Genomic DNA, 13,801 nt, shown 5'->3' with positions numbered 1-13,801 from the left:
AAATACGGCAATAAATAAATATACGAATAAATAAACGTAGAAATAAATAAATGTTGAAATAAATACCGGAATAAAATAATAAATAAATATGGAAAAAAATGAATGTATAAATGAATACATAAAAGTTGAGAATAAAACAGAACACACATTATTATAAATCTTTAATATATTTCTACATTTACGTTAATTTACATTTATTTATGTATTTCTGTGTCCGTATGATAATGAGGCGGTCCTAACCTCAGTCTGAAGCATGGTCCAAGAAAGAATAATCACTTCACACATCTCCTAACACTTCCCCTGGTGGTTTTACTACCCTATAACATCTGTTTAAGGCAGTGGTCGGCGCCCCCCTTGGGTAATTGGAAATATTTTCGGGCCCCCCAACCCGGTTCCCATCTATATTGGGATTAATTATTGTTGTAAAAACATTTAAAAAAATTCTGCTAATAATAAGAATATACAAAGATCCAACTATAATTTTATATTTGATTATGGATTACACATGAACAAAAGTGCTTGTAAGATACTGTGAATTAATTTGGCCTAATTAAAACTAGTCCTTCTTCCCTGAGTAGTAGATTTTTTTTATTCAAATGTCTTTTGTTTTGAGACTGCCACTCTCAGTTCATTCTCAATGTTCAGCTTTGATCTGTGTTTCGTTTTGATGGCAGCTCACACAAGTCGGATGTTGCAAAGGATGCCCACAGCTCTCTGACCAATGAGATATTTTCCAGCAGTGTTTGTTTAAACACCCCCCCCCCCTGCAGTACCTCCGCGACACACCACCGTTTGAAAACCACTGGTTTAAGGTATAAAGGCTTTTTATAAGGATTTTGAAATATTTTTATCTTCATTACTTTATTTTTTTAGTTTTGGTAAAACATATTTTTCACATTAACCCTCGATGGCATGACTTTTTATTTTGGGAGGAAATGTGTCACCATGTTTTTGAGGAGCTTAAGGGTCCCTGATATTATATCAATTATAACATGTGACCCCCCCTCACCCCTCAACCAGGGGTTGGTGTGTTGCCTCAACACTGTGCTACGAGGGGAGACACCACGGATCTCTACAATTCAGAAGAAATAGAAAAAACAACTCTATATGAATTCAAAAGGTTTTCTGTGTGTGTGTGTGTGTGTGTGTGTGTGTGTGTGTGTGTGTGTGTGTGTGTGTGTGTGTGTGTGTGTGTGTGTGTGTGTGTGTGTGTGTGTGTGCGTGTGTGTGTGCGTGTGTGTGTGTGTGTGTGTGTGTGTGTGTGTGTGTGTGTGTGTGTGTGTGTGTGTGCCTGCCTGCCTGGAAAAAAAAAAGTGGTCAAGTGCACAGTGTGGCAACGCACCAAAAAAAACATAGTTTTAGCTAATTAATAAGTACATAATAAGTCTTTAAACAATCAAATATACTTCTTTACGTATTCATGCACATGCATGTATTTTTTATTTTAAGTTGTGTACATTTCTAATATGTTAAAAAGTGAAATGTATAAGTGGTGGCCCTGAGTCCCCTGCAGCTTTGCTTGCAGAAAGGACTGCTCCACAAAATGCCACACCCATATAATTCCCTCATTTTATTGGACACCAGCATGTCAGGTGACATTGTGTATATTTAAAAAATAAAAATATTTAGAGGGCCAGTGTGAGGTCGAAAAAAGTGGTTTGCGGTATGCGGTAGAGGGTTAAATATCTTTAAATCATTTTTTTTTTAAGTTAGTGTTTATGATTGAATTATGTATTATTTTATTATTATTATTATTATTTTGATTATTATTTACGAAAAAGGATTAGGGCCACATGATCTCAGAATTCTGAGATTAAAGTCAGAATTTTTTTTTAAAAATCCTCCCAATAACAAAATGTATGTGGCCCTAATCCTTTTCCGTAATTATTGTATTATTATAATTGTATTTGTTTCACGTCCCCCAGAGGTGTTGGGGGCGTCTCCGCTAGCCCGGCAGCCCCTCCTCACCGAAGGGGGACGTTCCCCCGGAAGGCGTTTTAATGTTTTTGATTTTATTTGATTGTTATTATTAGTATTATAATTATTATTAATATATGTTTGAATTGTTTTCTTATTGATTTCAATTTATTTTATCTTTTTTTAATTATTATTTCCATTTATTGGAAACTTACGTAACTTTTTTAATATTTATTGAAGACAGAAGAGTATGAGTTTCTCCTCGCACTGTGCACAACTTGACACAAAGCTCCCAAATAAAAGGGGGACTGGTCCGAAAAGTACACTTGTTATAAATGTTGTCGTATCCACAGAAAGCTACCAAGCCGAATAACATTGTGTGAAACACTCACAGAAATTAATAAATATATTAATGTCAGTAAAAATACATTAAAGATATGTGTTCTGTTTTATTCTCAACTTGTATTTTTTTATTTATACATTTATTTATTTAGTGTTCATTTATTCCTGTATTTATTTCCACATTTATTTATGTTTAAAGCATCACTAACTATAATCAAATATATGGGCCAATGTGCATAATGACTATACTTTTACTTTCTTAAGCATATTTTGATGCCAATATGTTTTACTTTGACTTGAGTAACGTTTTGATTGCGGGACATTGATTAGAGTGTTCCTATACACTGGTACTTATACTTTTACTTAAGTACACGATCTGAGTACTTTCCCCACCCCTGCCTAGTAGTCGTATGCCATAGTTTTTCCATGAAGATAGCAGACCAAAAATACTTTATGATGATGGGGAAGCTGCTTTAAATCACCAGCGTGCGAACGTACGTGCGGGCGCAGTGACGTCCGTGTCCCAGAATGCAGTCTGGTAAACAGACATGGAAGCACCAGGTGAAGACCTCCACAGAGGCTGAGCTCTGCACTCGCTCTTTCCCACCGTCTTCTATCTCCTTCGCCCAGTGCATCCCGTTGATATACACCTGCCTGGTGTCCCGTTTACGCCTACATCACCCACAGCCTTGGTAAGAGTGAAGTTGTTCTCGATCCGTGACGACTGCTAATGACTTCTGCTGTGCTGTCAGCCTCCTCGCTAGCGCTAGTCACGGCTAGCTACAAGCTTCAGCTAGCATGCTAATGTAGCCACAGTGCTCTGTAGTAGCGTTAGTACCAGTCACAGCCCCACACTGCATGGAGCCTGTTTTCATGACATAACTACTGGTAGACTTTGTGTCTCTTTTGATATGCTGTACTTATAATTATCGTTTACTCTGCCGATTATATTGTTTGAAACAATGTTAATGTGGTTAGTGTGTATAGTAGTGGTGGGTGCTTGCTTTCTTGGTCTCTGCTAGCTAATGTCAGCTAGCTAACAACTTATCAAGTTGTGCACCTAACCTACCTGTCAATGTCAAGTAGTAAGCATTCTAAATTACATAATCTAATGTGCCAATCATAGCCTTTGACATAATGTCTTTGTACAACCCAACCCACGATTTGTTTACTTTGCAATATAGCAGGTTGTTTGGAAGGACAATGTTAGTGTTTATATTACATTCATGCAATCTTACTAGTAGTAATAGACAGTGTATTTAGAAATATGTTGAGGCTGGGTGACAATTCAATATGATGTAAACTTGCCTCTCAGTGTAATCATATTTTGATAATATTATGTTATGGTTATACACAATCCTGTTGTCAAAATGACATGTTTTCAAAGTTTTTTTATTTAATGTGAGCAACAAACATCTGAACAGACGTATTGCTTTGAATTTCAGTTGATTATTTTATGTTATTTTTGCATAAGCTTGCCATGTGATGATGTACACCCCTTATGGACAGAATACGCAGGGTAGAACCTGCTACATCTGTACAGACATAGAACAGCCACCATTTAACAACCACTCTGAAGCACACTGTCTGTATTTCTCATTTAGGCTTCTGGCTGCAAATGTGTCAAGTCTCAATGTTCATTACTTAACTCTCACACAAGCAGTTCAGTCTGTAAGTATTTGGCAGTTGACATATTTGCGTCAGCAAAAACAAAATAACGGCTATAAGATTACACTTGACATTTTATTCCAAGGCTTCATTGCTGTGGTTCTTATTACACTTATGTGAAAGGTTAATGGACTGGAGATTTTTTTTTTTTAATGCTGTACAGGAAATATTACGCCTTTTTTATTCAAAAAAATTCCAATCAACGAAAAATGCTAAGAGCTCCAGTTTATGTTTAAGCACAGATTTATATCCACATTACCCACACTTCTTGAAGCACCAGTCCAATGGCTGAAGCAAGATAGTTTATTACACTGCAGTTCCTCTCATATTCTGTCTATGTTCTTAGAAAGAAAGGAACTGGTAGCTCTATCATACAAATGAGTTCCAACTCCCTGTAGCATATTATCAAATGATCATTTGTATGTTTCCAAGTCAAACATACATCCTTACTTAAACTTCAAGATATTCGGCTGAGTTTGAAGTTTCTAGACTTTAACATGCTACAGCAACAATATTTAGCTGCAACGCATGTGACGAACCACCTTTTTGAAGTATGATGCACATTTAATCAAATTGAAGTCCAAGTAAGTGATCGTAATGCATACCCAGCACTTAGATTGGATGGCTTAAAGCGGCTTTTGCTTAAGGAAGTTACATTTATGAATATATTACAATATGTCTTGCATCAGTAAAGACAACAAAAACATGAAAATAGGGTATAATCTGTGTTTGAAGGGATTACAGCGGGGCTGGGGAGGGCAGTTAGAGATGTTGCTCAATGGGTTGGATTACTGCAAAGTGGTGAAGAATTCAACAACAAGGCCCTGGGAGGAAAGTCAGAATCAGAATACCTTTATTAGTCCCACAGAGGGGAAATGTACGTTGTTAGAGCAGGCAAAGAGCCACAGACAGTTTAATGTAACATATGTTACATGCGTAAAAAAGTATTAAAGTGTTCCCTTCCTTATGATTCCATATTCACATGAACTCTATCCAGAAACAACAAAACAAAGTTCCTGATAACTTGACTCATCTACTTTCAATGGTTGCGTGTGTGTGTGTGTGTTTGTGTGTGTGTGTGTGACTGTGTCCATAGACGTCCTCTCCAGTGTGTGTGGCTGCCAGCAATCACCAAAACTGATGAGGATCGGCTGATAAAATAAAAAATACGTTTTTTTTCTTCTTATTTTGCCAAGGTAAGATCCCACAACATACGAACGTTACTATATTTTATAGCTGTCCAATAATCACAAGTCGTTGTATAGTGCTTACAGATGTTAGTTGTTGCTTACTTAACAAGATATTGGAGTTCAGTATAGAACATTTAAATGTTTTTCAGAAAAGCAACGTTCAGGTTGATTCTTGCCTGGCTTTGAATATCATGGAGGGTTTTAAAAACAACTATACATGGAGTAATGATACAATTAGTGTATTAAAGTATAGTTAGGTAGTATCTAGCTAACAGGAAAAAACAGCTCTGAAATGAGTAACATTTATTTGCTTAGAGAAATACTTTGTTGATAAGACTACAGCAAGAGTGTGTTGCCTATTGAGGCTATAGGTTGCACCAGTGTTTCCCCTACGTTTACTGCTTTGGGAGGGTGCTGCCTGAGCGAGGGGGGGGGGGGTGCATTGGGATATATATTTTTTAAATGTGAAAAGTGACAGTAGATATAGATTAGGTGCAATTTGGTGCTATATATATATATACTATATTAAAAAAAAATATTTGTGTTTTTTTTTTTAAACACCTTCAATTTCAGGGGGGGGCGGGGCTCCGTTGGCGGGGAGCAGCGCCCCTCCAAAACAATGGTAGGGGAAACACTGGGTTGCACTGTTGATGTATATGGTTGCATGCATATTGCAGAAGAAGGATTTGTTTGATTGGAATTGTTTATTTGACTATGTATACAAATAGATACCTTCTTCAAATGATAGGGAATCCAATTCAACAATACCATCTCTGCAAACATCAAGCGCTACACAATGGCACGATGTAAGGCTTTTGTATTGGACTGCTTTATATTGTTCAGGGATTTTCTTTCATTTAGTCGTTAATTGCATATTAACAGAAAACCTCACAAAGATGCCTTTGATGAGCGCATTACTAGAAAGAGGCTGTTGAATAAAACCGTTTGATAGTCAGTTCCACTCATGAAGACGGGCAAATAATAACAAATAACTAGGTCATAACCCTACATGGTGTGCTAGTCTATGCTACTAATGTACAGGTTATGCAAGATAACGGAACAGTTAGCCTTTTGTGGCACTGGATAAACGGGTAAGTTACACATTGAAGCAGAACATATTTGTTTGATATTCCTCTTGACAAAAGCTTTTAAAGTTTTGTATCATTGTAACAAATCCACTGGTGCCAGGCCAGTTTGTCAAATGATAGAAATGCTACAGAGCTTTGTATACCACAGACTTGTCTATATATTGCATTAAATCAAGGGGTGAAGGAATTTTGTTAGACACTGGCAAATGACAAGCTTCTTAATTTGTATTTCTATATTAAGTATTGAACCAAAGCCAAGTTTCTGAATTGTGCACTTGAAATTAGCAACAAAGGGGCAAGTTCATTTTGCTCAAGGCCAATTTACGAGTATTAATTTAACCTTTCTTCTTTTTTTTTTTTGGCAAGTTTTTTTTTTTTCATATAACCTTTTGATATCAGAAAAAACTGGGAGGCTTTTTAACTGGGCCTTGTTTTATGTTGGACTGACAGATGTCTGATCTCCTGATGATTTAAGATTGTAAAAGAAAATAATAATAGGGATAGTATTATTTCATCATAGCTCTCATGCAAACATATTGTCGATGTCAAGACAAGATACAAAGCCTACATTTCCCATTGCCTTGCATTTAAGTTTTTTCCCCCCTTCATTTTGATATTTTGCTCCTAGGTGTTTTTATTCACATTTGTCCACCAGTCTGTAAGATAATGTCTCCAAACATGTGACGTTTGAGTTTTGGTCATGCATTGTCATGGCTAATATATTTTATATTTCAAATGCCTACTTTTTTCTTTAAAAAAAAAAAATATGATTCAGAATTTGCACAAGCATGGGGCAGACTGTAAATCTAGTGTCAACCCATCACATATATATTGAGGGAAATCAAGTCCTTATTTTTTGAGCAACAACACACATGTCGGTTATTTTATTTATTTAGGAAGTATATAGGCAGTTACTGATAAGATGTCCAAACTGAGACGCTATATTTTTGCACCTCTGTTGTAAATATTCCAAAAAATATAAGCATCTATGATGCAACAAAAGATGACATACAGTAACACACTGTTTTATTCAAGTTGTAATGGTACAGCGGCTATTTTAGGGCACACCTTAAAAACCTAAATGTAATATCGTCTTATATATATATATATATATATATATATATATATATATATATATATATATATATATATATATATATATATATATATATATATATATCTGTGTCGCTAGGATTAATGTATATTTAATGTTTATCTGTGTAATTAGGATTAATGTATATTTAATTAGCCAGATTAACCACGAGGCAATTTGCATGTACATTCAATTATGCCAAACTAGCCAGGAAACCCTACAGCCCTCAGTAAACCTCCAGCATATGTCATGTGTTGTATGATAGCTCTGTAGCCTGTTAAATGATCAACATAGAGCTTTTGTGTTTTCTGAGGGGCGGGGACATACAAAACACGCTGTTTTTGCCCGTGTGAAAAAGTCCTCCTATCCCGATCGCGACCATCGCTGACTCTCGTGTTGTTACATTGTAGCGGAAAGAATGTCGGAAAGGGCCGAGGATGACGTCAGGGGGGAGCAGCGCCGAGCGGCCAGGCAGCAGCTGAAGCAGCAGCAGATCCAGCGGGGAGAAGGCTCCACAGCAATGGCGACTGTTGCGGAGCGGAGATCCTTGCCTAGTCCAGAAATAATGCTGGGACAGCCTTGGAGCAACTGGGTCGACGCCGCCAAACTCCACGGCTACGACGGTGAGTTTCCTAGCTGCCCCGAATGTGTGCGAGGAAGCGAGGTGGCGCGCAGACAGTTGCCAGTCCTGTCCCTTTTTTGGCCGAGTGCATGCAGTTTTTGGTGGAATATGAAGAAACGCTACTGGTAGCAACAGCACGAGCAGGCAAGCAAGTGCAACTATTTATTTGTCTGTGTCGGATCGCCTCGTTTTTTCAGGTGCTGAATCGGAGGAAAGTTTCAAAGACTTCGGGAAAAATCGAGAAGCCATGCGTTTGTGCAGAGAAGGTGAGTGTTTTTCTCTCTAGGGCCAAAGGTGTATTTTGGTTCAGGAGGTTTACACACATACACATGGATTCAGGCACTTTACACGCGCCGCTAAGCCAACATGTGAACCTATTGTAAATGACGTTCTTTCTGCACAGCCGGAAACAAAGGGGGAAACATGTATCTTATTCGTGTGACAGTTGACATGTCCATAAATTAACTTAACGGTTAACAACTTAAACTCACTGTTAATGGTTCGAGGCCAAAACATTTAATAACAATGTCACATTCTGTTGGAGAATGCATTGAATGAACTTTATTGTTTATCTCCTCATGTCTGCCTTTTTTAAACATGAAAACATCCACCATAACTCTTTGCTGCCATACAAATATTTAGGTTGTAAATTATTAAAAAGTATAGTATTTGTCTAAAGTTCCTTACAATTTTTTATTTCAAACAAAAATCCCAAAATGTAATGTTTATTTTTACTCCTATTCAGAGTTCTATTTAAATTGTATAAATGTGCTTTATGGCTTGCTTCTATTTGACACCCAAATATGACCAAACGTACATTTTTAACACATACTTACATAAATAGTGTAGTGAAAAAGTACCACATGCCAAATTTAAGTTAACTTCTAAAATGTTTACTATGCACGTTCTCCCTAACCAGCATGTTGTGTAACTGTATGAATTATTCAGGACTGATATATGAACAAGTACATCATCACAATGAATTAAACAAGTATATCAGACTACTCTGATCAGAAAAAAGTCATTGGATAATTGTAAGCTATTAAAGTAAGCTCACGTTATCTTAGGATTCAAACTATTTTAGATTTCTGTAGTATGGTTTGTTTTATTGATAACAGGAAACGTTCAGACATGGCAGCATAAAGAGAAATCATTTGACATGATGAAACGCACATTGTCAGATACACTAGTCTGGATCCTGAGCCACTGTGATGTTTCAGAGCAGTTAGAACGGAAGTTTTATTTTTGGAAATGCTTTGTTTAATGTTAGCAGATCTGTCATGTGGCCTGGGTTTAGAATGAACATCACGACAAAGGTAAATTGTTATAGCAAGAAACTGGCTTCTTGTTTAATTATATATCGGTGTTCCAACACAATTTTACAGCCTCGGCAAGCTTTTAAGATTGATATCAGAATGAGCAAGTTGACCGGATGAGTTAAAAAACCTGTTCCTCCAACTTAGAATTTAATAAATGAATGAAAGACAAACAGCGTAACAACAGCGTTTGTGTTTTGAAACATCGCTTTTTAATGACTTGTACTGTCCTCTTGTGTTCAGAGCGACTTTTAATCACATTCACAGAAAAACCTATTGTCTCAAGGACACATGAGCAGGACGCATCAAGTGTGACTGTGCTTTTAAAGGGCAGTCTTTGCAGCTACTCGAACCTCAAGAATAACATGGCACTTTTCAAAAAGCTGTATTTCCGAACTAAACGCGCAGTAAATATACATCTGTTTTGTGTATAATAATTTAGCAAAACCACGAGTATCATCTTCAGACGCTTCAACACCGTCATCCATTCGACAGCCAACAACCAACCGATCATTTAGGTTTGAATAATTGACACAACATTTGTCAGCTTTTGGTCGCTTTTGGACACAGCATTGTGTAAGGTTTCTTTTTCATGCCTTTCTTTGAAGGAATTTGCACAAACAGGATCTATCCCTGACGTTAAATCTCAATGAGTATTGACCATCACGAAAAAGACACATTTCCCTTTGATCAGAGGAACACTTACCCATCATCAGTGTGTCCAGATCTTTTCCCACACGGTGCTCTAAAGGAAAGGGTTAATTGCAGGCTCCTTCATTTATCTAATGTTGCATTTGCACGAGTCAACAATGCGGTCTATGTGCATACACTAAGTAAGACCATTGCGCAGTGTCAATAACTTGTCCTAAAGGTTCCTAATGGCAAGAGAATACATCTTTAATATTTAACACAACGCTTAAAAAAATCGGGTGAGATACAAGGCACTGCATGAGAAGAAGTGGTGAGTCATCTAAAGAAAGCTGTCTGCTTTGTTCAAATTGAATCGGATAAGATCAACAATTAGTTAACTAATCGATGGCTTTAAAAATGTATAACCAATTCCTTTTGATAAATGATCAATCGCTGAAAAGACGTGTTCAATTCCAACATGGTGCTCCTTCCTGTTTTTTTCAGTTTAATTTTAAACTGATTATCTTGAGGCTTTAGACCTAACGGGACATTTCAAATGATTGCCTGATATCATGTCTGTTATGTTGAAGCGTCTGTTATTAGTGTCATGGGGCTGCTCAACACATCTTGCGGCTGAAATGTGTGTTCATAGAATTATTCCGCGAGTCTGTGTGTGTGTGCTTGGTAGCGGTATTACAAGTGGATGGTTACACCTCCTGCCATGACTCACCACCAGATTCCTCCTGTGGTGTGACCGGCATCCTCGCACACACGGATGATTAACACATTTCAAAAAATGCATGGCAAATCATGACGGATGCATTCACTCCTGATTTGAGAGTGGTGCCGTCACAGTGAGGGGAGCTGGGAAATGTAGTGCCAGTGTCAGCGACAGGTCAGATTCAGCCAGCGTGTGTGTGCTGCTCAGAAGCAGCCAGAGCTGATCCTGTTCCACCTCGATCAGTCATCACTGCCATGGATGAGGATGCTGAGATTAACTGGAGGCTCGCTCTCTTCCTCTGTCTCGTGCTCTCTTTCTCCTCCGAGAGTGCAGGTCCTCTGCTCGCTCTCTTTGTCTCGCTGACGCCTCGGCCGGCTTCTCTGCTCTTTTTCTCTACTGTGCTCTTTCTCTACTGCTCTCTTTCTCGGCTCCATTCGGTTGTTCTGTCTCTTCTTTCTCTTGCCACGGTGACTTTCTTTCTCTCTCTATCCTTTTCATCCTCTCCTGGCAAAAGAAGAGAAAATGGAGATTGAGAATGGGGCCGACACGGTGGCGTAGTTGGACCACTTTTCAAGTCAGGCCATTTCAGCGGTACAGTTCAGCCTGTGCGTTGAATGCAGAGTGGAGAGGCGATCTAGGCGGGCCGCTTTTTTTTATAGTCGAGCAGCTCGTTTTGGAGAACTCTCCGACACCAGCAGCAGTTTGGGAATGAGTTTCGTTTGACCTTGCTATTGATCCTGCAAGAGAATGTGGTCGGCCTGTTGGACCCTGCAGTTCTTGGCCTGTTTCAATAAACATTTTGAGAGAAGGTGAAAGTCTATATGGAGAATACATGGGAAGTTATTGATTTTACGTGTAATATCTTTATAACTTAAATTAGCGAGGGGTGCAGCAGAATGGCTCGCAGAGAGATTGATGGAAACAGTCTTATAAGAAAAGATGTCCAATTACTGCCATCACATGACTGAACTTCTTCTCTGTGTGTTGTTAGACCCTTGTTTATGCCCATCAGTAGCATGCTTCCCTTCTCAAGTTCCATATAATTGACACGCCTTTGTCTATTAAGTGAAGACGTTTGCCTTTTCTTCTTGGTAGACCCCAGCCGCTGTGAAAATGAGTCTTTTCGCTCCACCGCTGTTGAAGGAGACACTTAGCAGAGTGGCTTTACACAATTGACATGCTTTAAAGAGCATCAGGCTTGTCAATTCATCCACACAAGACTGCTACTGACCTCCCTGAGAGGGAAGCTCCTCCAGGTAGGCCCTGTTTAATGGCCTTTGCCTAATGGCCCTCATCCCTTACGGTCTTGTGGTCTTGGAGAACCCTTGACGGCCTTGCAGAGTACATATTGAAGAGGGACTCCACTCCTCTCCTCGTGTATCCCGTCTTCTGAGCATCTCATCATAACGCCCCAGGCAATCTCTTAATTGGACTCCTTAATTAGGTGGTTTCTGGTACTCTGCGCCAGGGCACATTTTGATCACGTTCTGGTGAGGAGCGGCACTTCCCTCTGATTTGCCTTTCGAGTGGCTCGTGAAGAGTGCTGGTTTTCTCTCATTCAGTCAGGTGGCTGGAGGTGGAGACGCGCCATGTGTTTCCTGTGGAACTTTCTTTATGATTGTGTGCCTGAAAGTTGCACGTTCTCACTGGCCCTATGGGGGATATACATCCATTACACCCTCCCTATAATCAGGCATTTCTTCCGGTTTATTTATTTTTGAATCTAGACTTGACTGTTGGTATCTGCATTTAGATTTCTACTCCATAAGGTCTTCTTGTGTTAATCATAAGTTGCTTTAAGGGGAGGACTCTTTATACGAGTCATGAAAACATGACCTTATTACTGGATTGCTGGATGCAATTTTTACAAGTTGACAGACTTCAAAGAAAACCATTATCTCCCTGTTTTAATTGCAAGTCTGCACCAAATTATTATTTTCATTATCAATGATCTGTTCTCTTAATTATTGTTTGCTTTTTTGTATGTTTGTTGGTCTATAAAGTAAGATTTGTCTAACAACTTCCTAAAGCCCAAAGTGACGGTCACATAAAATGGCACTATTTCAACAATTTAGCTATTATCAACATCTCAGATTTTTAACTAATTTGCCAAATGTACAAAGTGTTGCCGCTCATTTTTGTGAGGTTGTATTTTATAATATTACAGTATTCGTTTAAATGTTGCTAAGACATACACGTTGTTAAATGTGAATCTTAAATACGACAACAATAGTGTATTACTACATATATTATTATTTATTCCTCATAGAGTTGTAATATGCTGGATTCTTTTTTAAATGACATTGGGAAGGTGAAAGGAAAGGAAGAAGTTACCCAGTAGAAGAACAATACAAGAAACATTAAAAGAAATCCTAAATCCAAGTCATCCTCTCTATGCTTCACACAGTACACCCTGGATGTGTTTGTTTACATCCTGGAGGGAGGTTGCTTGTTCTTTGACAGCGAGTAACCTTGGGATTGCTCGCTCAGCCCGTTTCCAGCTCCTTATCATCAGGACTCTCTCTATGATGAATGGGGACTCACACGTGGGAGCGATCTGCATTAGCATGTGCTGACTTTGCCTTACCACGACTGAGCTGCTCTTTAATTTGTAATGTTCCTGATATGGTTACGTGTTTCCATGCGTGTGTTTTGCAACATAATGATGTAACCAATTTTCATTCTCGATGTTGAGCAACCAATATACCGTCAAATTCCACTCTCCTTATCTTGAGCTATTAAAGTGTTATGACAACATATCATGGATGTTTGAACGTTGAGTCAGTCTGCTGCCAACTGGAGCACCAGGTGAATGTCTATTTTATTTTCCTCTCCTTGACTTGTGCCCCGTCTCGTTGATTCTCTCCCTGTTTGTACAGACATGCACATATTTGGCCAGTGTCCCGCACAGGACGACTTCTACCTGGTGATGTGCAGCCACTGCAGCCAGGTGGTGAAGCCCCAAGCCTTCCAAGCACACTACGGTAAGTTTGAATGCACACACACATTCATGAATACAATGTTTTTTTTCTGGCTCAAAAATAGGCAAAAGTGTTGCATCATGTGTCCAACTGTGCATCCTAGACGGTGTATTTTAAATGTGTGGCCTATTTGTTACAAGGCTTAGTCAGTGACCGTGTCTATTATATGAACCCCTGGATGTTTAATCTGCAATGCTATGTTGTTGTCCAAGTAATATGCGGTCCTTTGTACA

At 38.6% G+C, this 13,801-nt stretch overlaps 1 protein-coding gene across 2 annotated transcripts in view; it reads left to right on the top strand.

Annotated features, from left to right (window-relative positions):
* The first annotated feature begins 2,812 nt into the window (after window positions 1-2,812).
* The window catches only part of LOC117446677 (ataxin-7), a 33,143-nt gene continuing 22,154 nt past the window's right edge, over window positions 2,813-13,801 (top strand). Inside the window, exons 1-6 of one of the 2 annotated variants that reach the window (XM_071203079.1) lie at window positions 2,813-2,951; window positions 5,024-5,123; window positions 5,691-5,739; window positions 7,709-7,921; window positions 8,118-8,186; window positions 13,467-13,571. In XM_071203079.1, coding sequence (XP_071059180.1) covers window positions 7,717-7,921; window positions 8,118-8,186; window positions 13,467-13,571 — 379 coding nt within the window. In that variant the 5' untranslated portion in view covers window positions 2,813-2,951; window positions 5,024-5,123; window positions 5,691-5,739; window positions 7,709-7,716. The remainder of the gene's footprint in view (window positions 2,952-5,023; window positions 5,124-5,690; window positions 5,740-7,708; window positions 7,922-8,117; window positions 8,187-13,466; window positions 13,572-13,801) is intronic. The other variant, XM_034083002.2, reaches the window with a different exon arrangement.

This window comes from Pseudochaenichthys georgianus, chromosome 5 (genome assembly GCF_902827115.2).
Source record: "Pseudochaenichthys georgianus chromosome 5, fPseGeo1.2, whole genome shotgun sequence".
Lineage (NCBI taxonomy): Eukaryota > Metazoa > Chordata > Actinopteri > Perciformes > Channichthyidae > Pseudochaenichthys > Pseudochaenichthys georgianus.
The sequence above is the reverse complement of the archived record's forward strand: the minus strand, read 5'-3'. Positions and strand labels throughout refer to the sequence as shown.